Source organism: Caretta caretta, chromosome 1, assembly GCF_965140235.1.
Source record: "Caretta caretta isolate rCarCar2 chromosome 1, rCarCar1.hap1, whole genome shotgun sequence".
Classification (NCBI taxonomy): domain Eukaryota; kingdom Metazoa; phylum Chordata; order Testudines; family Cheloniidae; genus Caretta; species Caretta caretta.
In genome coordinates, this window is record NC_134206.1 from 187904492 (window position 1) to 187931782 (window position 27291).

Consider the following 27291-nt stretch of genomic DNA (forward strand, 5'->3'; position numbering starts at 1 on the left):
GAGTGGTTTATATGAAACAAGTTTTTTTTTGTGGAGTTTTTTTTCTCCTAATAGACAGGTGAATACATCATAGATGTATCCATTTTCAGAAGATGAGCCAAAGATTGAATGGAAATGGAAATTTGGAATACTCTTATCCATGGAGGTTACTTTTCCAGATCTTTATTGAGGCACACTGGTAGGGCAATGTGATGGTATTTTGCAGAGTCTTTGCACATTCTGTGACTCTTCTGTTAGTAATAGACGATTTCCATCTTTGGAATTGTCAGTATGCTAGCTTTCACTATCACTAAAATTCTCTTTAAAAATAATAAAAATTTATATCTCCCATTGTGATGAGCTTTCATCCATTTTTATACCAAAAAGATTTGATTTCATGAAAGTGTCTCTCTAGGTTTACAGTAATAGTCTGAGCAAAAGGGGGATATTGTGCTGTCTTTCATCTAATGGAGTTCAGTGTAATCCAGCAAGCAAAGGTTGACAAGGCATGGGGAAATTAACACCACAGAGAAGACTAATTGCCTTTGGACAAAACTTGCATGCTATTTTGATAAAGCATGGTTTCTATATCTATATAGACAGGTGATGGGGGCATACAATTGTAAGCCTTAAATACACTATAACCAGGCTGATCTCCAGAAACCATCACTTATTGCCAAAGATATCATTCATTATCTCCCAGCTGTTAATCTCTCTTTATAAAGTAATTGAGATGGTGATGGCAGGTCAACTCCAGTAATATCCTTTTTCAATATTTTAGACTCTTTCCCATTCTTTTACAGACCTGGAAGCAATACAAAGGCTTCATTTATAGCTCTGAAAAATTTTCTTTAGGACAACGGATAGAGATCAAACATCCATCCATCCTCATACTGGTGTATAAATCGGGGACCTTCAGTATCATCAAACATACTCATAGACTTTAAAGTCAGAAGGGACCATCTTGTCTGACCTGCAATTTCAGGTCACAGAACCTCATCCACCCACTCCTGTAATAGACCCCAGTCTCTGGTTGAGTTACTGAAGACTCAAAACGTGGTTTAAAGACTTCAAGTTACAAAGAATCCACCATTTACACTAGTTTAAACCTGCAAGTGACCCAAGCCCCATGCTGCAGAGGAAGGGGGAAAAAACCCAGAGTCTCTGCCAATCTAACCTGAGGGAAAATTCCTTCTCGACCCCAAATAGACCTTTCAGTTAGAACCTGAGCATATGGTCAAGAATCACGAGCCAGAAACCTGGGAAAGAATTCTCTGTAGTAACTCGGAGCCCTCCTCATCTAGTGTCCCATCACCGGCCGTTGGAGATAGTTGCTGCTAGCTGTTGCAGATTGGCTGCATGCCATTGTTACATGAAGTGCTATAGAACATGGCAGGAATGAAAAAAAGCATTTTAAGCTGTCTGTCCATTTTGCTCAGCTGTGTCAGAGTTGTGATGGACAGCTACCCTTCTGAGAGCCTGCACCTGCAGAGTCCCATGGGGCTCAGTCTTCTCATTTTACTATTAATATATATGTGAGCCTGCTGAAAGTAAATAAAAACTATAGAGTTCAGTGCCCTCAATATGCAGAGGAGGCTATCCAGATCTTTCACCTCACCGAACTTTTAGTGCTTTTTATTTGCTAACACAGCAAATGAGTGGGAACCTGGATGAAAAGTAGTGGCTCAAGCTCATTTTCAAGTAAAATGAAGGAGGAGTTAAATGGAAAGAGGAAGCACTTGGAAGAAATTGCTTAAATTGTGAGCTCTCCTATTGCTGAAGGTGCCTATCTTCAAGCAGGGTGGATTGATTTAAATTAGAGCAATTTAAAATCATCAATTTCAGTCATGATTTAAATCAGCAAGTGAGAAATCTTAATTTAAAGCATCACTTTTAATCTTGTTTTTCATTTGTACTCTTTAGTTACTTTCCTAGAGAGGTTGACTTCTGATTGGATCTGCAACCATTAAAACATATTGATTTTGCACTAGATTTGGTGCTTCTTTTTGCTAACCAGGAGGATATGCTATAGCTATACACACTTAAGCAATTATATAGCTTAATTTACATTTATTCAGATTCTTAATTTTTACATTGTTTATTATGTTAGAAGATCATTTATTTACTAGATTATTTTTTTACTTGTGATTTGTCAAACTCTTATTAGAAGAAAATTCAAATTCAATTAAAAATGCACAAAACTGGCTTTTTAAAATTTGACTTTTATTAGCTAAATAAAACTCCCTTAAAAGTACTGGATGCATAAGAAAAAAAGTATGAGTTCATCAAAACCCAATTTGCATTTAAAACTAATTGGTTTATTAAACAAAGGACTTATTTTTTTGTAGTTAGGAAGTTGAACTGATTATTTCTGGTCATCATGTTAAGATTTTAGAACTAGTAGATCTCATTCTCTCACACCTAGTTTTTGATTCATAGGTTGGAAGAGGAAAACAAGCTTTTCTGCTTTTTCAACTGCCAGTTTAATTTTGTACGAATTAATCGTTGAACTGAACTGGTTGAATAAATTGAAATGAAGAAAATAGTCTCTCTGTTCCTGCAGAAGAGGGTTCTGCTAGCAAAAGCTGGCTTAGTGCTTCAACTAACTAGTTCTAGGTGCTTAGCCAGTGACTAAGATGCCGAGTCAGTGCATTCCATCTCAAAAACTGGGAGGCCAAACGTGAACTCAACATCAGAGGGCTTGATATGAAACTTACTTATTCCATAAATCCTGAATACCTTGATGTTATTCTTGACCCACATACTCTTTAGAGCTCACACCGAGAAAACTGAAGCGAAGGTTAGCATACCAAACATTCTCATCAAGTTGTTTACATAAAAGTGAGGTGCGAACATGTCCAACCTGATCGAACAGCACTGCCACTTTGCTGCTTCTCTGCTGAATATGCCTTTGCAATTTGGGCAAGATCCCCTCACGCAAAGAAGCTAGACCCTCTACTTGACATTGTCTGCTGCTATATTACAGGATGCCTTAAGCCTACTCACATCAACAGCCTCTATATCCTCATAAGTGTTGCTCCTCCTGATATACACCGGGAAGTTGTTACTAGTGTGGATCTCAGAAGGTATTGCATAGATCCAAGACATACAGCGTATGATATAACACTGACTGAGTCAACTGAAGTCTTGGCAAAGTTTTCTTGCCACCATTAAACACCTAATATTATCACCCACAAAGGATCAGTTATGGCAAACGAGTAGAGAATGACCCTGTAGCTTGTGCACTCTGGCTCTTGCCTGTTGAGCACATACCACCTGGTGCAGATCAACCTTGGACTACATGGTGTTGCCTAAATCGGCTCTGCACTGGAGTTGGTTGATGACATGATGAACAAGTGGGGCTACACCACTGGCCCCAATACCTGTGATTGCAGCAGAGACCCTCAAAATGTGAAGTATTTCATTCAATGCCAAGTGCTTGAGCATGAGTGCTCTTCCCGTGACATGCTGGAGTTCAAGATCGGGCAATCACGTGCACAGATGTGGCAGGAAGCAATCTGAGAACACAAGAAGAAGCCAGTGATCTCTACCAGTTCAATAGTTTGACTTTCTTTAAAACTTGTTAGCAAAGATGCACAGCTTAATATTTTACTATAATGTATTAAATCATTTAACTAAGTTTAGGTCTTAACATAGGTTGTCATAATTTCAAATAGGTTTATTTTTAAAAAAAATCTGTATTTAATTTAAATAAAAATATCGGATATATTTAAATTTAAAAAAAAAATATTTCTTAAGGTGCTTTTTTATCACCCTGCCTCAAGTCTTCAAACAGGTGCTCACTGTTGGAGTCCTGTTGGAATCCTCACTGCTTCGAGGCATCCACATTGCATCAGTGGCTAGAAATGCTGCATTTCATCTTAGATTGGCAATAAACTTCTCCCTTTGCATTGTATTTGGGTCTCCATCAGAACACAGTTTTTCACCTTTGGGCTGGACTGCTGCAACACATTCTGCCAGAATCTGATCCTAAAGGACACTTGTAAACAGGAAATGGTGCAGCATGTAATAGTTTGTCAACTCAGTGGAGCAGATTGATTGGGAACACATCAGATCAGTACTCTGCTCCTCTGTCTGGCTCTCAGTACAGTCCCAGTTATGGTGGTTTAAGGACCTGGTCCTAATCTTGAGATACCTTAATGGAAGAGGAAACCTAGATAGAGCAAAGGCCACTACTTTCTTCAACCCTCTTCCCCCTGAAACACAACTACACTCAGCAGAGATGCTTCAGATAAGTGTTTAATGTATAAAGAGTACTACAGAACCCCTTTTCCTACCAGATATTTCCCAATTTTGTTGTGAATCTCACAATGCTGTCTTGAAAGCTAACCTCTGGGATATGACCACTAGAAAATCTAGTGGCTTTACAGAGTAAGGGGGAGGGGATTTTTTCCTTTTTTAGATGGAAAATATCCCTCTGTTATGAGATCAGTTAGATATGTGAATTATATATTACACATCTTGGCTACCTTTTAAAAAATTACTCTATGCAAGTCTATACAAGAATGAGTTTAATTTTCCTGTGTTAATTTTAGACAGTAAGAACTGAGTTTCAGATTGTTCCTTGGGGATTGCTGGCTGGCAGGGAGAGTTTTTGCCTTGGGCTATTAATTCCCATTGGTCATTAACTGTTCCAGGAAATTTTGTGAGCTGAGGTAGGTAAATTTGTTTTAATTCTTTGAGAGATCCTTACTTTTCATTTTAAAACACCCGTACCTTTCCAAACACATTCATTCTATTAGAGCACCATATGTATTATGATTGGCATTGCAACTGTAATGGCAATCACACCATCATGCTCTTAACATCTGTGGCGAGAGCTAATCAAAAATGGTTTGTGTTTCTAATCTTATGTTAAAGTATTCATTTTTAAGTGAAAAGCCTAATGATGTGTCTTTGAAAATCTTAATTTGCTCTTCTCCTGGGAAGATTTTTTCCTACTTTTAAACTATCTAAAGCATACAGAAGGGTTTGAAATGCACAAAATCACAGTAGTTACATAAAAGGTGCATTTTATATATACACTATCTCCTAAAAGATTAAATAAATCATACAGTCAAATAAGCTGTCTGAAAACTTATGTGGATCCAAAAGACAAACCACCAACAATGTGGACACAAGAACAAATGGATATAAACTGGTCATTGGGAAGTTTAGACTTGAAATTAGATGAAGGTTTCTAACCGTCAGAGGAGTGAAGTAGTGGGGGCAAAAGACCTATCTGGCTTGAAGATTAAACTTGATAAGTTTATGGAGGAGATGGTATGATGGGATAACATGATTTTGGTAATTAATTGATCTTTAAATATTCACAGTAAATAGGCCCAATGGCCTGTGATGGGATGTTAGATGGGGTGGGATCTGAGTTATTACAGGAAATTCTTTCTTTGGTATCTGGCTGGTGAATCTTGCCCACATGCACAGCTGATCGCCATATTTGGGGTCGGGAAGGAATTTTCCTCCAGGGCAGATTGGAAGAGGCCCTGGAGGTTTTTCGTCTTCCTCTGTAGCATGGGGCACGGGTCACTTGCTGGAGGATTCTCTGCTCCTTGAAGTCTTTAAACCACGATTTGAGGACTTCAATAGCTCAGACATAGGTGAGAGGTTTTTCGCAGGAGTGGATGGGTGAGATTCTGTGGCCTGCGTTGTGCAGGAGGTCGGACTAGATGATCATAATGGTCCCTTATGGCCTTTGTATCTATGAAACAAATAAATTGAAAATAACCTGATTCCCTGAAATTTCCAGTGTGTACTACTACTAGTAACATTTTGTACATAGTTAAATGCCATTCATTAGAGAATCTGAATGCTTGACAAACATCTTGTTTATTTTGTTTTCAACAAATGACGTAAGGCTCTAGACCCTTACAAATGCTTTAAAATGCAAACTGCAACAAAAACAAAAATTGTAGCAGATGAGCTGCCAGTCATAAAAAGCAAAACATCTACAAAACTGCTCTCAGAAAGCTCGGTGCTTCACACATAGAATATCAGGGTTGGAAGGGACCTCAGGAGATCATCTAGTCCAACCCCCTGCTCAAAGCAGGACCAATCCCCAACTAAATCATCTCAGCCAGGTCTTGGAGAAGCCTGACCTTAAAAACAGTCTAAGGAAGGATATTCCACCACCTCCCTAGGTAACCCATTGCAGTGCTTCACCACCCTCCTAGTGAGAGAGTTTTTCCTAATATCCAACCTAAACCTCCCCCACTGCAACTTGAGACCATTACTCCTCGTTCTGTCATCTGATACCACTGAGAACAGTCTAGAGCCATCCTCATTGGAACCCCCTTTCAGGTAGTTGAAAGCAGCTATCAAATCCCCTTTCATTCTTCTCTTCTGAAGACTAAATAATCCCAGTCCCCTCAGCCTCTCTTCATAAGTCATGTGTTCCAGCCCCCTAATCATTTTTGTTGCCCTCCGCTGGACTCTTTCCAATTTTTCCACACCCTTCTTGTAGTGTGGGGCCCAAAACTGGACACAGTACTCCAGATGAGGCCTCACCAATGCTGAATAGAGGGGAATGATCACGTCCCTCGACCTGCTGGCAATGCCCCAACTTATACAGCCCAAAATGCCGTTAGCCTTCTTGGCAACAAGGGCACACTGTTGACTCATATCCAGCTTCTTGTCCACTGTAACCCATAGGTCGTTTTCTGCAGAACTGCTGCCTAGCCACTTGGTCCCTAGTCTGTAGCAGTACACGGGATTCTTCCATCCTAAATGCAGGACTCTGCACTTGTCCTTGTTGAACCTCATCAGATTTCTTTTGGCCCAATCCTCTAATTTGTCTAGGTCCCTCTGTATCCTGTCCACACCTTAAGCCCTCTCAGAATGCCCTCTCAAATAGATGGATACAGAGAACATGGAAAAATGGGGGTTGCCATACCAACTCTTAATGAGACCAATCGATTAAGGTGGACTGCTATCAGCAGGATTGCAAGTAAGGCAATATTGTGTAAAGAGATGCCAGTCTCACAACCAGACATGTCCTAGTCTATTTTGTCTTTATAGGTCAAGACAGAACTTTAAATGCTAGAAATCAACAGGTATTTAGTGCTGATCCTGCAGTACTGGTACAGTTACTGTTCATGGCAAGATGCTCCAGTTAACAAGTACAGTGTCACCTTCTGCTCAGCTTCAGGTTCTGAATGGCTTTTAGGTGTAGCTCTGTGCAGAATGTGTTGCAATAGTCTAACGTCAAGGTAATAAAGGACTGGATTGATGGTAGTGAGGTCAATATCTGAAAGACAAGTTAGTTTCCTGGCCAGAGACTCTAACAAGACCCCCAAATTGCGAATTCATGACAACTGGTTGAAAGATCCTAAGTCAAAGGGACAGGTTTAATCTTTCCGTATTCTTTGGTTTCTTCCCCCATCCTACCATTATTTCTTTAGTCTTATCCAGACTGAGCTTCAACCAGCTTGCTCTCTCACATTTTCAGTTTCTACCAGAAACAAATAAATGCTTGATCACATCTTTTGGGTTGGATAAAATGAATATAGAAATCTTGGGTGTACTCAGTATGCTCAAAACATTCAGTTCATGCCTCCTCACTAACTCTTCTAACATATGCACATAAGAACAAGATGAGGGAGAGAGTGGCATTGTGTTGAACCCTGCAGTAGAAAGTCCTTGAAGCAGAAGAGATATTGCCCAAAACCAGCCTTGTCTACACTACAGAGATTTGTCAATGCAAGTTGTGTTGCCTGATTTTAGGAGGTTAATATTATTTTGGATAATATGGATTATAGGCTCACCAATTTATCTGACCAGAAGATAAGGTTCTTGTCCCAGAATTAGGCTACACAGAGTTGGCAAGGACCCTTGGGGTGTATGACAAGGACATATATGACAAATATAGCCTTAAAGGCTTTTATTAAGATAAATGGAATAGTAATCAAATGGTAAAATAATCAGAGTTGCAAAGGTGGTGGTAATGTTCTAGAAGTACATGTGATATTATGTACAATAAAGCTTTTCATTATTATGCTCATACCCTTGATAACTTGGTGGTAAGAGACAAAGAACCAGCTTCGCCTCTGGCATGCCAGAAGGGTTCAGATCCATGTTCCTTAATTCTTGAGTGGGAGGTACAGAGCTTAGGTGACGCTGAAGAGCTAAGAGCTAAGGAAGCTAACTTGGAGTTTTACTTAACTAATTAACTTAAACTTACAATTAAGAAGTAATAGACTAGTAAACAAAGAACTAAGACCAAAGAAGCTGTGAAGCTCAGAAGCTTAGAAAACTGAAGCCTCCTCAGTTGGCATAGAGCGTAAGAACTTGAGCCCTCCTTCTGTGTCCAGACTTACTTACCTCACCCACACAATGTTAGAGTACACTTACTCCATAGGCTGGTATGTTTGTACATATTGATGACATATACATACATATTAATAACATTGGCTTATTCTCACATGTGTTATTTCTGTCCTAATAGGTTATTTTGTTATTCCTTGTGTACTTGTTAGTTTAAAGAGGGTATGAATTTAGGAAGCCCCCTATGCTACCCTGCCTCAACGCATCCTATATATATCTGTGTTAAAGTTCGCAGTTATATATGGACCTTGTGGTTTAGCTCATCACCACCTATTTAAATGAAAGGTCCCAAATATATGCACACTAACTTTGCCTTAGCTCAACAGAAAGGATGTGGCCTGTAGGTCCCTTGCGTTACAGCCAAAACATGCTCTAATATAAACCCTTAATATAAAATAAATAAACCCATAAGAAAATAAGAAACTGATAAGAAAAGATATATAAGCAAGCAGGCTAGCCCTGTAAGGCTATATATGCCAACGATCAAATACCGCTATAATTACATCGCTGGTGCATGTTCACACAACACTCTTCTGTCAGCAGAGTGAATCCATGCTTGGTGCTCTAGCATCGGCAGAGGGAGCAGTGCACGGTGGATAGCTATCCCACTGTGCTACTCGCCACCTTCTGTAGCTAGGAGTTGTGGGAAGGCAGAATAGATTGCAGTGCATCATAGGTGCTGACTCAACATCTCATGATGCAGTTTTTTCCATCCCATCATTCCACAGGCTTCTGACTGCATTTTGCAGCATTTTTGAATGATCCCTGTTTACTGTGCACCCACCATCTCTGTCTGGAAGGATGAATCCTGCACTGCTGTCTACTGTTGTGGTCACTGTTATGAACACATCATGGCTAGTCATACAGTATATTATGTGCACCCAATATGAACAGGAAGTGGAGGTGCTTGACTTTCTATGTGCCATGGAAAAAACAACACCAGATTACTTTTGGCATTCACGGAGCAGCTGAACACAGTGGATCATTGCTTTTGGGCTCACAAAACAAGCAGTGAGTTGGGGGATCACATTATTGTGCAGTTCTGGGATGATGAGCAATGGCTGCAGAACTTTCGGATGTGGAAAGCCACCTTCCTAGAACTGTGTGGAGCTCGCTCCAGCACTTTGGTGCAAGGACACCACAATGAGAGCTGCCCTCTTGGTGGAGAAGCGCATGGCAATCGCTGCATGGAAGCTGGCCACTCCAGACTGCTACCAGTTAGTCATGAATCAGTTTGGAGTCAGGAAGACCACTGTTGGGGCTGCGTTAACGCAAGTGTGCAGAGCCATTAATCAGATTCTGCTATGAAGAACTGAGACTCTCGGCAATGTGTGTGAAATAGTGGATGACTTCGAGGCAATGGGATTCCCTAACTGCGGCGGGGCGATAGATGGCACGCATATCCCAATTTTGGTCCCGCACCATCTTGCAACGGAGCACATCAATAGAAAGGGGTACTTCTCTGTGGTATTGCACATGCTTGTGGATCACCATAGTCATTTCAGGGACATCAGAGCGGGATGGTCCGAAAAGGTTCATGATGCACGCATCTTCAGGAATACTGGCCTGTACAGAAAGCTGGAAGTAGGGACTTTTCAGAACAGAAGATTCCAACTGGGGATGTTGAAATGTACATACTGGGAGACCCAGTGTACCTCTTACTTCCATGATTCATGAAGTCTTACACGGGAAACCTGGACAGCAGCAAGGAGCGCTTCAACCATAGACTAAGCAGGTGCAGAATGATCGTAGAATGTGCCTTTGGCAGATTAAAAGCACACTGGCACTGCCTTTATCACAGGTTAGACCTAAATGAGGAAATTACCGCCATGGTCATAGCAGCCTGTTGCGTGCTCCATAATATTTGTGAGGCTAAGGGTGAAGAGTTCCCCTCGGGGTGGAGTGTGGATCGTCTGGCGGCTGATTTTTAGCAGCCAGAACAAGGGCTATTAGAAGGGCACAACAGAGGGCTATTTGAATCAGGAAAGCTTTGAGACACCATTTTGACAGTGAGCTCCAGTAATATGTCTTTCTATACAGCACTCTGTCATGGTTTAATTGCCGCCTTGTATGAACATTTTGATGATTCCTGACCGTGATTTGTACTCAGCAAATAATCAAACTGCCACTGTGTATTCATTCCATTAGCATCCACTCCCAGCTACCTTCGAGACACCACTGACTTCCTGAGGAAACTTCAATCCATCGGTGATCTTCCTGATAACACCATCCTGGCTACTATGGATGTAGAAGCCCTCTACACCAACATTCCACACAAAGATGGATTACAAGCCGTCAAGAACACTATCCCCGATAATGTCACGGCTAACCTGGTGGCTGAACTTTGTGACTTTGTCCTTACCCATAACTATTTTACATTTGGGGACAACGTATACCTTCAGATCAGCGGCACTGCTATGGGTACCCGCATGGCCCCACAGTATGCCAACGTTTTTATGGCTGATTTAGAACAATGCTTCCTCAGCTCTCGTCCCCTAAAGCCCCTACTCTACTTGCGCTATATTGATGACATCTTCATCATCTGGACCCATGGAAAAGAAGCCCTTGAGGAATTCCACCATGATTTCAACAATTTCCATCCCACCACCAACCTCAGCCTGGTCCAGTCCACACAAGAGATCCACTTCCTGGACACTACAGTGCTAATAAACAATGGCCACATAAACACCACCCTATACCGGAAACCTACTGACCGCTATTCCTACCTGCATGCCTCCAGCTTTCACCCTGACCACACCACACGATCCATCGTCTACAGCCAAGCTCTGCGATACAACCGCATTTGCTCCAACCCCTCAGACAGAGACAAACACCTACAAGATCTCTGTCAAGCTTTCTTACAACTACAATACCCACCTGCAGAAGTAAAGAAACAGATTGATAGAGCCAGAAGAGTTCCCAGAAGTTACCTACTACAGGACAGGCCTAACAAAGAAAATAACAGAACGCCACTAGCGGTCACCTTCAGCTCCCAACTAAAACCCCTCCAACGCATTATTAAGGATCTACAACCTATCCTAAAGGATGACCCAACACTCTCACAAGTCTTGGGAGACAGGCCAGTCCTTGCCTACAGACAGCCCCGCAACCTGAATCAAATACTCACCAACAACCACATACCACACAACAGAACCACTAACCCAGGAACTTATCCTTGCAACAAAGCCCGTTGCCAATTGTGCCCACATATCTATTCAGGGGACACCATCACAGGGCCTAATAACATCAGCCACACTATCAGAGGCTCGTTCACCTGCACATCCACCAATGTGATATATGCCATCATGTGCCAGCAATGCCCCTCTGCCATGTACATTGGTCAAACTGGACAGTCTCTATGTAAAAGAATAAATGGACACAAATCAGATGTCAAGAATTATAACATTCATAAACCAGTCGGAGAACACTTCAATCTCTCTGGTCACGCAATCACAGACATGAAGGTCGCTATCTTAAAACAAAAAAACTTCAAATCCAGACTCCAGCGAGAAACTGCTGAATTGGAATTCATTTGCAAATTGGATACTATTAATTTAGGCTTAAATAGAGACTGGGAGTGGCTAAGTCATTATGCAAGGTAGCCTGTTTCCTCTTGTTTTTTCCTACCCCCCCCCCCCCCAGATGTTCTGGTTTAACTTGGATTTAAACTTGGAGAGTGGTCAGTTTAGATGAGCTATTACCAGCAGGAGAGTGAGTTTGTGTGTGTATGGGGGTGGGGGGGATGTGAGAAAACCTGGATCTATGCAGGAAATAGCCCGACTTGATTATGTAAAGAGTTGTCACTTTGGATGGGCTAGCACCAGCAGGAGAGTGAATTTGTGTGGGGGGGTGGAGGGTGAGAAAACCTGGCTTTGTGCTGGAAATGGCCCACCTGTTGATCACTTTAGATATGCTATTACCAGCAGGACAGTGGGGTGGGAGGAGGTATTGTTTCATATTCTCTGTGTGTATATAAAGTCTGCTGCAGTTTCCACGGTATACATCTGATGAAGTGAGCTGTAGCTCACGAAAGCTCATGCTCAAATAAATTAGTTAGTCTCTAAGGTGCCACAAGTACTCCTTTTCTTTTTGCGAATACAGACTAACACGGCTGTTCCTCTGAAACCTGTGTGTAGGAGATAAATAAAGATAGGCTCTCTTTCAGAGAGTATATTTTTATTAAATACCAGTTAACAACACACACAAGGCTTGGTGGGAAGGGAGATAACAGTGAAGGGCAGTGTCTGCTCTTATAGCTGTGTGTAAGTCCAGTTATTTTGGAAGCTGTACAAAGGGGTGAAGTGAATGGGATACAGAGACGGGCCGGGAAGTTGCAAGAAATGTGTAGGAGCAGTTTGGGGAGGGCATGGAAAGCAGTTCTGTATCGGCTGCAGGGGGCACTGAGCACACATGAATTCAGCCTGCAGCATTATTAGGGACTTCAACATTTCCATTTGTTCCTCCATCACTTTTATCATCCTCTCCTGGCCCATTAAAATTCGCTCCTGGCTTTTTTCTTTTTCTCCTGCCTGTCTATTTTATAATTTTATTTTAAAATCTCTCTCTCTCCACACCCTGTGTTCTTGGTTTTCAGCCTTTGAGGATTGGAGCACCTCTCGAAACATGTCCTCCTTGTTCGCTTCCTTATCTGGCAGAAGGCACTCTCCCATTGTGTATTGGGTTCCCCTGAAGGCCATATCTGCAGAAGCACAAGAAACAATAAACAGAAGCATGATTGTTAGTGCATGCACACCATCAAATTATAGTAAAATGCATAATTAAAAACACAAATCAGTTTCTCACTGTCCCTTGGCAAGCACAGAGCTCGACAAATGCCCTAAACACGGTGAGTTAGGCCTGGGAAGCGCTCAAAATGGGGCAAAAGATCCCAGATTTTTTTAAGGGGATCACTGCAGGCAACTAGGGACAATATTGTAAATTCTGCCACCCTTTTCCACTGGTGGGGGTCACTGAAGCTGATATGTCACTCCTGAGGGTAAGCAAGGATGCAAATGTGTATCTCCTGCATGTATGTGGCCTCCTGTGTGCCGCTTTGATCCCTGCACAAGTGATTGCCAATTGGCATGGGAAAGTTTCCTGCAACGGGGGAAGGAACAAAGTAGCTCTGCCAAGGAACCTTCGGCGGAGGATTGGAGCGTACCTCCAGAAAGTTTCCTAGAGATCTTTCTGGAGGATTCTTGTGAAATCTTGGTGTGCATTAACACGCTGTTCCGCTGCACTGCTTAGCTGCACGGGGAATGTGAAGTACATGCAATCACAGCTAGTCTTGTACATTTCTATCCCATCATCCACTTCTATAATATACAAAGCAAAGGACAGCTCTACCTCATCACCGAGCAGCATCAACTCAAAAAGATCACTTACCAGAACTCTCCTCTCCTGCATCATACACACCAGAGACTGACTGCTGGGCTGACTAGACCCTTCCGGAGTGGAAAAGACGTCCTGACTCGCCACACCAGCAGGCGACCCTGAAGTGTGTCCACATCATCCTCAAACTCAACCTCCTTGTCCACGACTTCGTCCTTGGGGTTGAGTCTGCTGTCTTGAGACCCACCGAAGTATCCATGGGGCTCTTGGCAATGTAGGTGAACTTGCCGCTGAGAATGATGTCCAGCTCCTTATAGAAGGCAGGTCTTCAGCGCAGCACCAGAGTGATGGGTTTGACTACCTTGCCTTCTGGTATGCCTGCCTCAGCTCCTTTATCTTTGCATGGCACTGATGTGTGTCCCATTCATAGCTCTTATCCAACATGCCATGAGAAATCTGACCATAGGTTTTGAAGATCCTATGCCTGGAGCTGAGCTGGGACTTAACAGCCTCCTCTCTCCACAGTGCTAGCAGATCCAAGAACTCAGGCGTGCTCGAAGCAGACGATTGTTTGCTGCGTGGAACTGCCATGGTCACCTGGGAAGATGTGATGTGAGCTGTCCACGCCAAGCAAACAGGAAGTAACATTTCAAAAATTCCTGGGCCTTAAAAGGGGGAGGTGTAGAAGCCTATGTACTGGGTGCAGGGCAGTGGAGTTCGAACTGATGATCAAAGTGATCAGGATGGGCATTTTGGGACAACTCCTGGAGACCATTTACAGCGACATAGCCAAGCGCAGTGTCTACACTGACACTTTGTCTATATAACTTTTGCCCCAAAAAGCTCTGCGTCTCTTGTCGAGGTTATTTTATTTTGTCAGCAAAGCAGGAAAGTTTTGTCGGCGAAATATTGTAATGTGTACACCCCCACTGTTTTGTCAATGAAAGCTGATGTTTGTCGACAAAACTCTGTAGTGTAGACAAGGCCTAATCCCAAGGATTTCTTGAGAGAAAATAACATAACCACCAAAAGACAAGTACAATCTACTTCTGCAGTCACCAGATGAGTAAAAGCCTCATGATTAGGATGGAGTGAATAATTGCTTTGTTTTGTTGTTGTTTGGGGGCTGAACCAAAAATCTGAGGGGGTGGGAGGGAAACCAGCTACCTTAGTTTGTTTCTAAACCAAAACTGGTTTTTTTTAGTTGCTAAAATTGAAAAAAATCAAAAATGTTTTGGGGTGAACAAAATTTAATTTAACCCAAAATTAATTTTTTCAGTGGGTCATTTCAGGTTGTTTTTGGGTGTGTTTTACCCTAGCTTTGTTTTTAAATTAGCTACATTTTGAAACAAAACATTCACAATTTTTGTCACCGAAACTTTTGCCAAATTGAACCTTAATTTGTGAATAGCTTTGGTACTCTGAAAAATGCATTTTTCAGCAAATTATATATTCACAAATTTTTTTTGCCAACATTACTCATGATCAGTGGTGGTAAAGGCAGTTGAGAGATCTGATGACATCAGCATGGACACCTAATTTTTATCCGTCATCAGTATATCTCCAGGTGACATCACCAGACCAGTCTGAGCCTTTCATCTTTAGGTCACCAGTTGGAATTCATTGCAGGTCAGTAAAAATGAAAAGTCCATTACTGTGAGTTGGCTGAGTGATTTATTAATTGCAACTGAAGTGTCAGTCAAATTTTTAGACAGATGTCCACATCATTGGAACCACCACCACAATTAGAGCTGATTGGAGAGTCTCAACAAAGGCAGGATGGATTAATTGTGCCCTCTCGCTCTCAGTGGTCCTTGCGGGGCAGGGTTGAAGCACATTGACTAAGTGTGGGGAAGTTTGGATCGCTACTGCCTATGCTGAACCTCTTCTATGAATAAACAGAGGGTTTTGTTCTCCATGAATATCAACCCTGAACATTTCATCGCCACTATATTTTATTTCTAAAATGTTTTAATTAACAAATTTAAACATTCTCCAATTAACTTTTTTAAACTGAAAATGTTTCTTTCCCATGTGGGGATTTCCCCCCAACCCCCAAAAAGTCTGGGATTATTTCCAGGGTTCAAAATCTGTTTCCTGCCCTCGCTCCTTTACAGTGAGTGACAAACATCAGTGGTACCTCTGCTGTCTGGGTGAGGTTCATATTTCTGCGAAGTGCAGCATCCGCCGCTCTTCTTCCCAGAGCTCATAAAGGTCAGGAACTTAGACTCAGAAAACACCTCATGGAGAAGGCGATGAAGCCCCAGTCAGATCAGGGCCGGGGACTCCGCCTGGTGCATTATTCTCACCAGGCTTACATTCTTTGGTGTAAGCGGCTACAGAGTGGTCCATGCAACAGCACCCGAAGACTGCTCCTGCTGATAGGGAGAAAGGTCTTCTCTTACACCTCTCTCGAATTCAGGATCTCAAACTATTAGGCATTCTTGACCAAATATGATTTTACTAATTATAATTTTTTGGAATTCAAGGACAAGCTCCATTAGGAGGATAGAGCGCTTCCAGGCCTTAGTGGATGAGGGAAGATCGGTAGCCAAAATTTCCCTCCAAGACGTGGTGGATGTGGCAGATACTGTATCTAGGGGGATTTCTACAGACGTGCTTCTGAAGAGTGACCTGTGGTTACAATCCCCTAGTTTCCCAAGAGAAGTGCAGAGTACCATCCAAGATCTGCCCTTCTATACACCAACCTAATCCATGACAAAATGGATGACTCTATACACTCCCTCAAAGACTCGAGGGCAGCACTTCGTTCGTTGGGCATTTATACCCCTGCCGCTAAGAAAAAACACCATAGATTAGGCATAGGCCAAGACCACCACCTCAGCCATTTTACCACCAGCATTCTCAGACCACTGTGCAAGAGACAAGTGTTTATCGACCCAGGAACCCAGCCTCTGCAACATCCACCGCCACATTATATGCTAAACCCTGAGCAAAGAGTTACTTTCAGTGGAACTGTTGAGACCACATTCCTTTATGGATTCCGCTTCATTCCCCTCCTCTGATATTTGCAAGTTGTTTTACCCAATTTGCTGAAAACTGGAGGGCCCTAACTAAAGACAAATGGGTATTAGATTATTCATGGTAGGTATCTGTTCAAGTTTCTGGTACCTCTTACCACAAACCCCCATTGTAGTTTCTTTTCAGGGATCACTCTCACAATGAGATTCTACAACAGCAGGTAAACTCCCTTCTCCTAAGAGGTGCCCTAGAGGTGCCACCTCAACATCAGAGGAAGGGATTCTGTTCCCATTACTTCATCCCTAATAAGAATGGGGGATGGAGGCCAGTTCTCGATATGAGACAGCTGAACAGGTTCATTCAGAAACTAAAATTCCACATATCTGTGGCATCAATAATTTCCTTGTTGGAGAGCACACTGTTGCTCTTGACATGAAAGATGCATATTTTCTCACAGACATCAAGCCAGCCCACTGGAGATTCCTCTTCGATCAAGAGCTTTACCAATTCAGAATCCTCTTTATTGGTCTAGCAAGGATCTTTACAACAGTTTTTTCAGTAGTGTCAGCTTTGATGAGAAGAGAGGGCTTTATAGTCTTCCCTTACCTCAACAACTGGCTTCTGATGGGCAGTTCTTACAAGACAGTCCAGGGAGCAACCAGTGTTCTGCTCAGTCTTCTGCCTCCCTGGGGTATCTGTCAATCATGCAAAATCCATATTGACCACCAGGAGGTTCATACATTTTATAGGGTGAAGTTGAATTTGACTACAGAAAGAGCCCATCTACCTCTTGAGAGGTTTCATGCCATTAGAACTCTCATGCATCAGGTCATTGTCAGACCTAGGACGTCAATCAGAACTTGCCTTTCACTCCTTGGCCACTTGGCCTCATGCACACATGACGCCATTCGCCAGGCTTTGTCTTAGCTGCCTACAAGCCTAGCTTCTCTCTGTGTACTCACCAGAGAAGTTCAAAATAAACAGCAAAGTGACCATTCTGCCCAAAGTTTTAGACTCTCATCCAGTGAACAAAACTGGAGAAGATTAGTCTGGAATTGTTGTATCAGCCATCACGTAACCCTGTCAGCAGCATATTTATCAGAGGTGCAAAACTCCTTAGCAGACTGCCAAAGCAGACATTTTTCTTTAAATCAGTAATGAGAGATACATAATTTGGTTCTCGATGATGCCTTCACTCAATGGGGTACACCAGCCTGGGACCTTTTTGCCTTGTGGGAGAACAGAAAACTTCCTTGGCATTGCTCCAGAGCTGCCCGGGCAAAGGCATAATGGGAGATGCCCTGCTGGTGTCATGGAACGGTTGCCCGGGGTATGCCTTCCCTCCCATCCCATTCATACCACAAGTTCTATGGAATATCCACTGAGGCTGAGCTTGAGTCATCCTGATTGTATCAACTGGCCAAGGCAGTTCTGGTTTACGGATCTGCTGAAGCTCTCAGTTCATGCTGCTGGACCATCTAACACAGCATAAGGGCAGGTTCAAGCACGTCAGTCCAGGACCACTACAACTCAAGGCCTGGTTTTTGGATGGGTATCAGAAATAGAGCACTCGTGTTCTAAAAGGGTGCAATACATCCTAAACCAAAGCAGAGAAGTCTGTACAAGGAGCTGTTACTCAGCAAAATGGAAATGTTTCTCCTCTTGGGCTCACCAATGCAGCTGTCTCCAGAATCCACCAGGATCCCTATCATCTTAAAGACAGGTTTCACCCGTACATCTTTGTTTCGCACACTCAGTTCTCTGCGAGTATATTTAGCAGAGATCAGCACTTTCCATCCTCCTGTGGATAATGGTACAATATTCACTCATGCTGTCACATTTAGATTTCTGATGTAGATTCTCAGATCCTTTACACCATTTGTGAAGTTCACATCTCAGTGGGACCTCAATTTATATTATCATTGCTCACTAAACTCCCCTTTGAGCCTCCAGCCATATGATCTATGGCCCATCTGTCCATGAAGGTGGCCTTTCTAATAGCCACAATGTCAGCCAGAGGAATCAGTGAGCTAGGCACGCTCATGGTGGTCCCACCATATACTACATTCTCTAAAGAAAAGGTGTCATTACAACTCTGCCCTAGATTCATTCCTAAAGTAGTTTCCAAGTTTCATATGAGTCAGTTAATTCACTTATAAGTATTTTTCCCAAACCACATGCCTCAGATGAAGAGAAACGGACAGATTCTAGATGTGTGAACAGCTTTTATCTGCAAAGAAAAAAGATGTTAGAAGACACCTTAAACCGTTTGTTTCCATAGCAGAGTGATCAAGAGGTCGAGCTGTATTGGCACAGAGACTTTCAAAATGGATATGAGCTAGTTTGTTACCAACTAGCTCATATCTCCCCCCCACACACACACACACCTGAGGGACTCATTCCATTAGAGGGCAAGCTACTTAGACTGCATAGCTGAGAGACTTACCTCTCCTAGAGATGTATAGGGCAGCTACTTGGAACTCTTTACATACCTTCACAAGATATTACACTCTGGTCTAGTCATCAACTGTGTATATAGCTGTGGGGACAGCAGTGCTACAATCAGCTATCACTTCTGTGTCCTCTTACACACCCCCTGTTGACTGTTGCTTGTTGATCTCCCACATGTGGAATGCACATAGGGACCTTAACTCAAAGAAGAAATGGAGGTTATGTATCTGTAACAGTGGACATTCTTTGAGATATGTGGTCCCTATCTGTATTCCAGTCCACACCCTCCATCTCCTCTGCCGCGGATTGTTTGAACAGTGGTACGTTTGGCAAACTGGAGAGGCATCAGCTCATGCCATCTTTTATGCCCTTGGTTCAGTGCATGAGGAGAGCTATGGTGCATGTATGGGCCAATGGACACTATTTGCAAAATATTCTCAACTTAGGCTAATGGTGCACGTGAGTATCCCACCTGTGAAATACAAATAGGGCTCACACATCTCGAAGAACCTCCAGTTACAGGTAAGTACAGTAACTCCTCACTTAAAGTCATCCCAGTTAACGTTGTTTCATTGTTACGTTGCTGATCAATTAGGGAACGTGCTTGTTTAAAGTTGCGCAGTGCTCCCTTGTAACGTTGTTTGGCAGCCACCTGCTTTGTCCACTGCTTGCAGAAAGAGCAGCCCATTGGAGCTAGCTGGTGGGGGCTTGGAACCAGGGTGGACGGGCAGCCCCCCTATCAGCTTCCCGCTCCCCTAAGTTCCCTGTGCAGCAGCAGCCCAGCAGGCTATCAGTTGCTGGCAATGCAGCTGTCCCTCCCCCCACTGCCCCGTGCTGCTCCTGCTCTCTGCCTTGGAGCTGCTCTCCAGAGCCTCCGGCTTGCTGGGTGGGCTAATGTCAGGGTGTCCCCTCCCCCCTACTCCTGCACCCCGCTTACCCCATCTCCATAGAGCAGGGGACACACACGACAGGGCTCAGGACGGAGGGACCTGCCTGGCAGCAGCTGCTTGCGGATTAACTTAACAAGGTGGTGCACTTAAGAGTGGTATCAGCATACTTAAAGGGGAAATGCGCATCTCTGTCTCTCTGACAGAGAGACACAGGGTGTGTCTCTCTGTCTGCCATCCTGTCTCCCCTCCCTCCATTCGTGCTGCCTTGTAGAGTGTGAGGCTACATTAACAACAATGAGTTAACCCTTGAGGGCTCAGCCAATTGCTAGTTCATCATTTAGTAGTAAGGCATTCCCTGGGAAATATCCCACCCTCTGACTTCACCACCTCAACCAAGCTTCACAATCATCATCGCTGTGTACAGTATTAAATTGTTTGTGTAAAACTTTACTGCATGTGTGTATGTATAGTCTTTTGTCTGGCAAAAAAAAAAAATTCCCTGGAACCTAATCCTCCTCCCCCCGCCCCCCATTTACATTAATTCTTATGGGGAAATTGGATTCACTTAACATCATTTTGCTTAAAGATGCATTTTTCAGGAATATAACTACAACGTTAAGTGAGGAATTACTGTAACCTCAATTTTTGTGGTGCAACCTAAAGAATGTTCAGTACCTTATCTAACATTTGAGATATAATTACTCCTTTCTAAAGATTCAGTCTCTGTTTTATATTTGCAAGTGATTGGATATATTTCTTCTGTTTGTTATACTACTTTAGTCTACCATTTCATTCTTCATTCATTCTAAAGGGATGTTCCAGCAGCTGAAATGTATTGTGCAGAGTGTAACATTTAATCACCTTCTTCAGTGGCTTCATTTTATTTTTATTTGGCTCTTCAACGCTCAGCTGTCTACTAACTGTTTGAGTACCAAACCAGAAAGGGAAAACCAATTGACACCTCCAAGGCATTAAGCCAATAGTACTATCATTAGATGAAACACTTCCTACATATAATATAAGCGCAGCCCCAGTCAGCTCTTATTGTGTCTGCATCACAGGCAAAGTAATGCTGCAAAAATAGCCTATTCAAGCCCAAATTAATGGTGTTAAATTTGCAACACCATTTGCAAACTAAGGACACCATCAGAGGACACAACCACATCAACCATACCATCAGAGGCTCATTCACCTGCTCGTCTACCAATGTTATACACGCCATCATGTGCCAGCAATACCCCTCTGCCATGTACATTGGCAAAACAGGACAGTCCCTACATAAAAGAATAGACACAAATCGGACATCAGGAATGGTAACATACAAAAGTCAGTAGGCGAACACTTCAGTCTTCCTGGACATTCTATAACAGATTTGAAAGTAGCTATAGTTGAACAAAAAAACCTTCAGAAACAGACTTCAAAGAGAAACAGCAGAACTAACATTCATTTGCAAATTTAACACCATTAATTTGGGCTTGAATAGGGACTGGGAATGGCTGGCTCATTACAAAAGCAGCTTTGCCTCTCCTGGAATTGACACCTCCTCATCTATTGTTGGGAGTGGACTACATCCACCCTGATCGAATTGGCCCTGTCAACACTGGTTCTCCACTTGTGAGGTAACTCCCTTCTCTTCATGTGTCATTATGTAATGCCCGCATATGTGATTTTCACTCCATGCATCTGCAAAAGTGGTTTTTTACCCACGAAAGCTTATGCCCAAATAAATCTGTTCGTCTTTAAGGTGCTACTGGACTCCTTGTTTTTGTGGATACAGACTAATACGGCTACCCCCTGATACTTGACCCTATGCTTTACAGGAATGCAGGGGAATTGTGGACTGAGAATTAAAGACATTGGAGATGTCAGCCTTTCATCTATCTTCTTTTTGTTTTAAGTGCTTCATTTCAGTCAGCTTCTAAAGTTTCTGAAACTGTTTGCCAAACCACCTCTTTTCAGGTCTCCTGCAAGCGCAGAATCTCTTAACGCAACTACCTCAGCAAAGCCAAGCCAACCTCCTGCAGTCTCAGCCAAGCATCACCCTCACCTCACAGGTCAGTTTTCCTCCTGCAGCTTTTCAGCAGTTCTTTGGGGCACTCAAACTAATGTGCAAGAGGGGCACATATATGTTTGTTGCAAGAATGGAAGTTGAGCTACTTAGTCGTCTCACTTTTCTAGATGGCTACAATACAACAGAAGTGCCAGCTCCAGTTATAGTTATCTGTATATTAAAGCTGCATAATAGTTTCCCTTCAAATTTTCCTGTTTTCATTCACTCATAATTTACCAAAACGTTTCCTCTTTGGACTGAAATTATCCATGCTTGGCCTTTTCCTGAAGGTGGAAGTTTTTAGTAGTTTGAACAAAAATGGTTTAGTCAATTTTGAGTACAAGTAGAGTGGTGGAACAATACCCTTTTTCCATTATATTAAACATTTTTGCAACCTTGTTTTTAATAGATTTAAAACCTAAAGGGCTATACGTTGATATTTGGCATGGAAATAGCCCTCATTGAGTAAAAATGCCTTTAATTGTTCTCGTGAAAAATATTTTTGATTTGACAAAATTATAAGACTGAAGACTTCATGTTATATAGAGTAATTTTTTAATATACACAGCTAAAAGAGGCTATACTATTCAGGAGTCTGCAGTTAATTTAGCTGCTTAATTGGCAGATGTGTGGGGCTTAAGGCAACATGTCCATAGGAACATTTGCCTCAATTCCTCCATTTCTTTATAAGGTTCTCAGAGTTCCTAAAACTTACAGGAAAAGGGCTGAGGGCTTCCTAAAGTGTGCAGGAAAGGGTTTCCCTCCTGGAAGTTTTCCAAAGATCCTGGGCAAAGTGGTCTATTTTCTAGCCAAAGATATTGTTGCCAGTCTTTTGCAAGTCAGCAGAAGAGTAAAACTAATTTTTAGCTGTTTTTCCATGATTTATATCTTTAGGAAAAAAAAAAAAGAAACCTTTAAAAACATTGTTTTAAGCTATTAAAGCTCTACGGTTAAGCTTTCAAAACTCTGGAAAAGTAATGTTGAAGTGCCTGCAGCTTTAACTCTGCTTGCTTGTGTTCGTGTGTTACTGTAGCCTCTAATTATATGATCACATATTATTTCTGAAAAACAGACTATCACATAATGTTTTTCTTTTAATGCAGGTAGCATTTTGTAGCACATGCTATTGCGTCTGTTACAGTCTGTGAAAGTGCCATATATGAAAAGTACATAGTACCTGTACTTGTATTGCTTACTACATTTTCTATATGCAATGTAGAATAGTGGAAATTAGCTATTCTAGTTCACAGCTTGGGGAGCTTCACATGTCCCTAACAAAGATTTTCTCTAATGTGTAACATAGGGGGAAAAAAAGAACTTTAATAAAAATTTAAGTCAAATACGTTTCTGTAGTCCAATATAGTTTAAGTAAGTTTAAAATATTGGGGATGGAAAAAGTGTGCGACATGTATCTACAGTTCTTGAAAATATTGTATATTATCTGAGCAATAATATGTGATCATGTAATTAAAGACAGTGGGCTAAATCCTGCCCCCCCCGAACCACCTGCTCTGCATTGCAGAATATCACTAGCGCTAACCAAGTAGAAAGCCAACTTAGTGAGCCAGTTGGAGGTTTAGCTTTGTAGGCGATATGGCTGTCGCACTGAAGTGCTAGGGAACGGCCGTTTGGAGGCTATTACCAACCAGCGCAATTTAGAGCGGTCTTGAGGCTTCTCTCTGCTGCATTGGGGGCATAAACAGCGTCAGAATTGGGCCGAGGACATAGAAATGGCGCAAAACCATCTTTGCCCAAGCCCCTCAGCTGCAGTGAACAGAATTTGGCCAAAGGAGGATTCAGCTCTGCATTTTAACAATGCATACACCCAAGGAGGTGGAGTAAAGCACTCAAAGCTCAAGAAATTCCAACGTTCAGATTGTGTGCAAAACCTTAACTGTGAAACCCAGATGTTCTCTTAATATATTTTGATTGTGTGAAACCTAGCCTAACTGTGGTTTCCATAGCGCGCACACACACACATCTCAGGCTCTTACTGAGGCCCTGTATTCCTACTTTTATATTGGGAAATGATCTTTATAGGCTAATTGTCAGGAATAGCAAACTTTTCAGTAGTTTCCTAGGAAACTGTGTGGTTATGCTGGGAAAATCAGAGACCTAAAAGAAATTCCTTTTCTGTGAGTTTTTATTTTTTTAAGAGGAATTATTGCCATATAATGTCTCCATTATAAATACTCTTCTTGTTAGCAGTCTCAGCAGAGGTGCCAAAGAGAGCAAACTGCTCTCTCCCCGCCCCAGAAGTGGTGCCTCTGGGACAAGGTTGTGTCACATTCACAAGGGGAAATGTTAGGGATATTTGTGCTGCTGCCTCTGCTAAGCTTGTTCTGAGGAAAAATAGAGGATTTGAGTCTGTAGAGCTGTCAACTTGATGCTGCACCCACAGTAAATTGAATTTTAAAATAATTAAAGGGGATGAATGCCAAACTCTCCAAAAGTATTGAAAAATATTAAGAGTAACGTTGAACTGTTCTTGGAGTAGGCAGAAGGCATTAGTAAACTGGTACAGTATATCTTTTGTTTTTCCTTGGCTTTTTTTGACAGAGTCCTTCTTGAAAGACTGTATACTAATACAGTACAGTGGATGGTGATGGCCTTTATTTGAGCAATGTTAATAAATTTGAGAGCACTTTGGGATTTATTAGAAATGGTAGATATATTAGTATCCAACCTGTCTCCTGTGGGAATCTGGACTCCTGAGTGAGATTTATTTCCACTATTTTGTGTTTTTAAAAAAAACTTTTTTTTTCTCTTCCTGTCTCCTACCCTCAACAGCCAGCAACCCCAACACGCACAATAGCAGCAACCCCCATTCAGCCACTTCCACAGAGCCAATCAACACCAAAGCGAATTGAGACTCCCAGCTTGGAGGAGCCCAGTGACCTTGAGGAGCTTGAGCAGTTTGCCAAGACTTTCAAACAAAGACGGATCAAACTTGGATTCACTCAGGTAAAATTGAGTAACCCTATACCTCCCAGTTTAGGGTTAAATCAGTTTTCAGGTTTGGAGGTTGGGGACAATAGCACCCCTTCTTAGCAGTGCCTTCTTAAATAGAATTAAGCTCTCGTCTTTCCCTTCTGTATCAGAAAAGAACGGAAAAGGCCATACACATCTTACTCACTCCCTTGTTGGTTTTAAAAGGTAGCCATTTTCCCAGCAGGTGCATGAATTTACCAGCTCAGGCTGTCATTGAATGTGGTCTGTTCAGCCTAGAAGATTTAAAAAGAATAGGTCAAAACACTTTAAAAGCTGCTCTCGGAAATGCAACCTCTCAAGTCATATAGCACACTTAACCGTTCTAAGTATTTAAAGATGGTGTCAAAACTGTGATGAAGCTGCTTTATATGTTGAAGGGTTTTATCATTTGAACACATTTTCCTATTAAATATCAGTGATTCTGTATTTGAGGTTTAAGGCTTGCAAGGGTCCGCAAATAAGAACTCAAATGGCAGAGGAGAAATCTTAAAATGATCCGGAAACAAGTTGTGAAAAGACAAGTTGAATAAGAAAATAGTAAACTTGAAGAAAGCGTATGAGGTTTGATCACCACTTTGGAATAGTGTCCACATTGAATACGCTGAAGACAAGCTTATCAATCTTTCTTTCTTTCACCAGGTTCATATGTAAATAATTGATGATAAGAAAGGAACTGTTTTAGAGTTAGAGCAAGGAAGTAGGTGCCTGGACTCCTGAGTTCTAAAAAACCCAAACAAAAAAAAACAAAAACAAAACCCACTTTTGCCATTAAGTATTTAGCAATGTTTAAGTGAATATAGAGGAGCAACATTAAGGGAAAGCAACTCCCACCCTACAGGCTCACCAGAGCAAAGGTTCACTAGTCTGCTTACCTAAAGCCTGATGGTGAAATCCGTTTAGGAGGGTGGAGTCAGAGCACAAGAACCCATCAGGATGAGGCTGAAGAAAGTAATTTTGAATACTGTATATTGAATATTGTTGGATGAAAGGTGCTATTAGTAGTGCAAAGTATGATTATATGTTCTGTCATCCTGTTGCTGAGTGAAGCTGTGCTTGGATCTAGGAGTTCCCTCTTGAAAAAAATGAAAATTAAGTGTTTTTTTCCCCCTTAAAAATTAAAATCCTCTGTCCCTATCAAGAAGTCTGGTAGCATGCTGTTAAACATTAGCATGTTTTGCTAGAAGGAGTGAACAAAAATCAGAAGTCTGAACTCAAAGCAGCCAATCCAATTTTTTGTGAATTCAGAATAAGTAACGTGCCGTAGCTGAATGCATGTGTCCATGGTCAGATTTATTTTTCCGATGGCGTTCTAAATGCCTGAAAAATCAGGGTTCACAAGTTCACAAGTTCCTGCCAGAATCTTAATTACCGCACAAGAACAGGTTGTTCTTAGTAAGATGAGTGTTTTGTTGGCACAAGCATGCTTCAGTCTCTCTGTCATGAGACTCAAATATTATGGTGATAAGCATGGTATAAGAACCTGTATTGAATAGAATAGTGTTGCTTAACTGAGGATTTCTAGTTTGTGCTCATCACAGTTGTGACAATTAGCCTGCTGTGTCATTGTGAAATGATTATGCAGCAGAAATCAGGATTTTTAAGTTAAGGGTTAACTCTCTTTACTGACGCTGTCCTGAATTTGTACCGTGGAGGAAAAAGCAGACACAATAACTCAAGGATTCTATTACCAGCCCTTGCTTTTGAGCTTAGTATCACAATCCCAGTATAATACAAAGGCAGCTTTTTGTATTAAATTTCCCTTTATTTAAAAAGAACAACCAAAAAACTGTTCTAAATGGCATAGTATTTACTTGATTGATCCATTCTTATTCTTTGAGTAAATATGTACATAATTTAGGCAGTTTTTAATAACTATTACCTAATTACATAATTGTGTAGTAATTAAGGATCTTATTACTAAGGTTTCCTATAGTCACATAATTAGATTGCATGCCAAAGGATAACAGGAAAATTCATTGCCAATGACGTAGGTTATTTTCAAATTCATCGGATTTACTTTTGTTCTTTTCAAATATAATTACAAGGGTCTAGTTTGCATTGTACACTAATTGCCTATTACATTCCATTTTGGGGGTAATATAATAAGCTGGTTTTTACTTGCGATAGTTCTTTATCATTTTAAAGTAAGTGTCCAAAACAGATTAATTGGGGGTTTTATATAATTTTAATTTCTTTTAAAATAGCTGCATGTTTGACCCATTTAAATCCAAGCAAAGTATTCCATCTGAGATAGCTGATAATCCTGGAAATACTGTA

At 41.7% G+C, this 27291-nt stretch overlaps 1 protein-coding gene and 1 long non-coding RNA gene across 5 annotated transcripts in view; one reads left to right on the forward strand and one right to left on the reverse strand.

The window, feature by feature from the left end:
- The window catches only part of POU2F1 (POU class 2 homeobox 1), a 174583-nt gene that overhangs the window by 121361 nt on the left and 25931 nt on the right, over window positions 1–27291 (forward strand). For all 4 annotated transcript variants that reach the window (XM_048869595.2, XM_048869625.2, XM_048869614.2 and 1 more), the window contains 2 exons: window positions 21933–22027; window positions 24814–24987. In XM_048869595.2, coding sequence (XP_048725552.1) covers window positions 21933–22027; window positions 24814–24987 — 269 coding nt within the window. The remainder of the gene's footprint in view (window positions 1–21932; window positions 22028–24813; window positions 24988–27291) is intronic.
- Window positions 12789–13792, reverse strand: LOC142070592 (uncharacterized). The gene is made up of 2 exons (XR_012666462.1): window positions 13705–13792; window positions 12789–13018 (listed from the first exon to the last, which is right to left on the reverse strand). It is a non-coding gene; the product is annotated as an uncharacterized LOC142070592 (long non-coding RNA).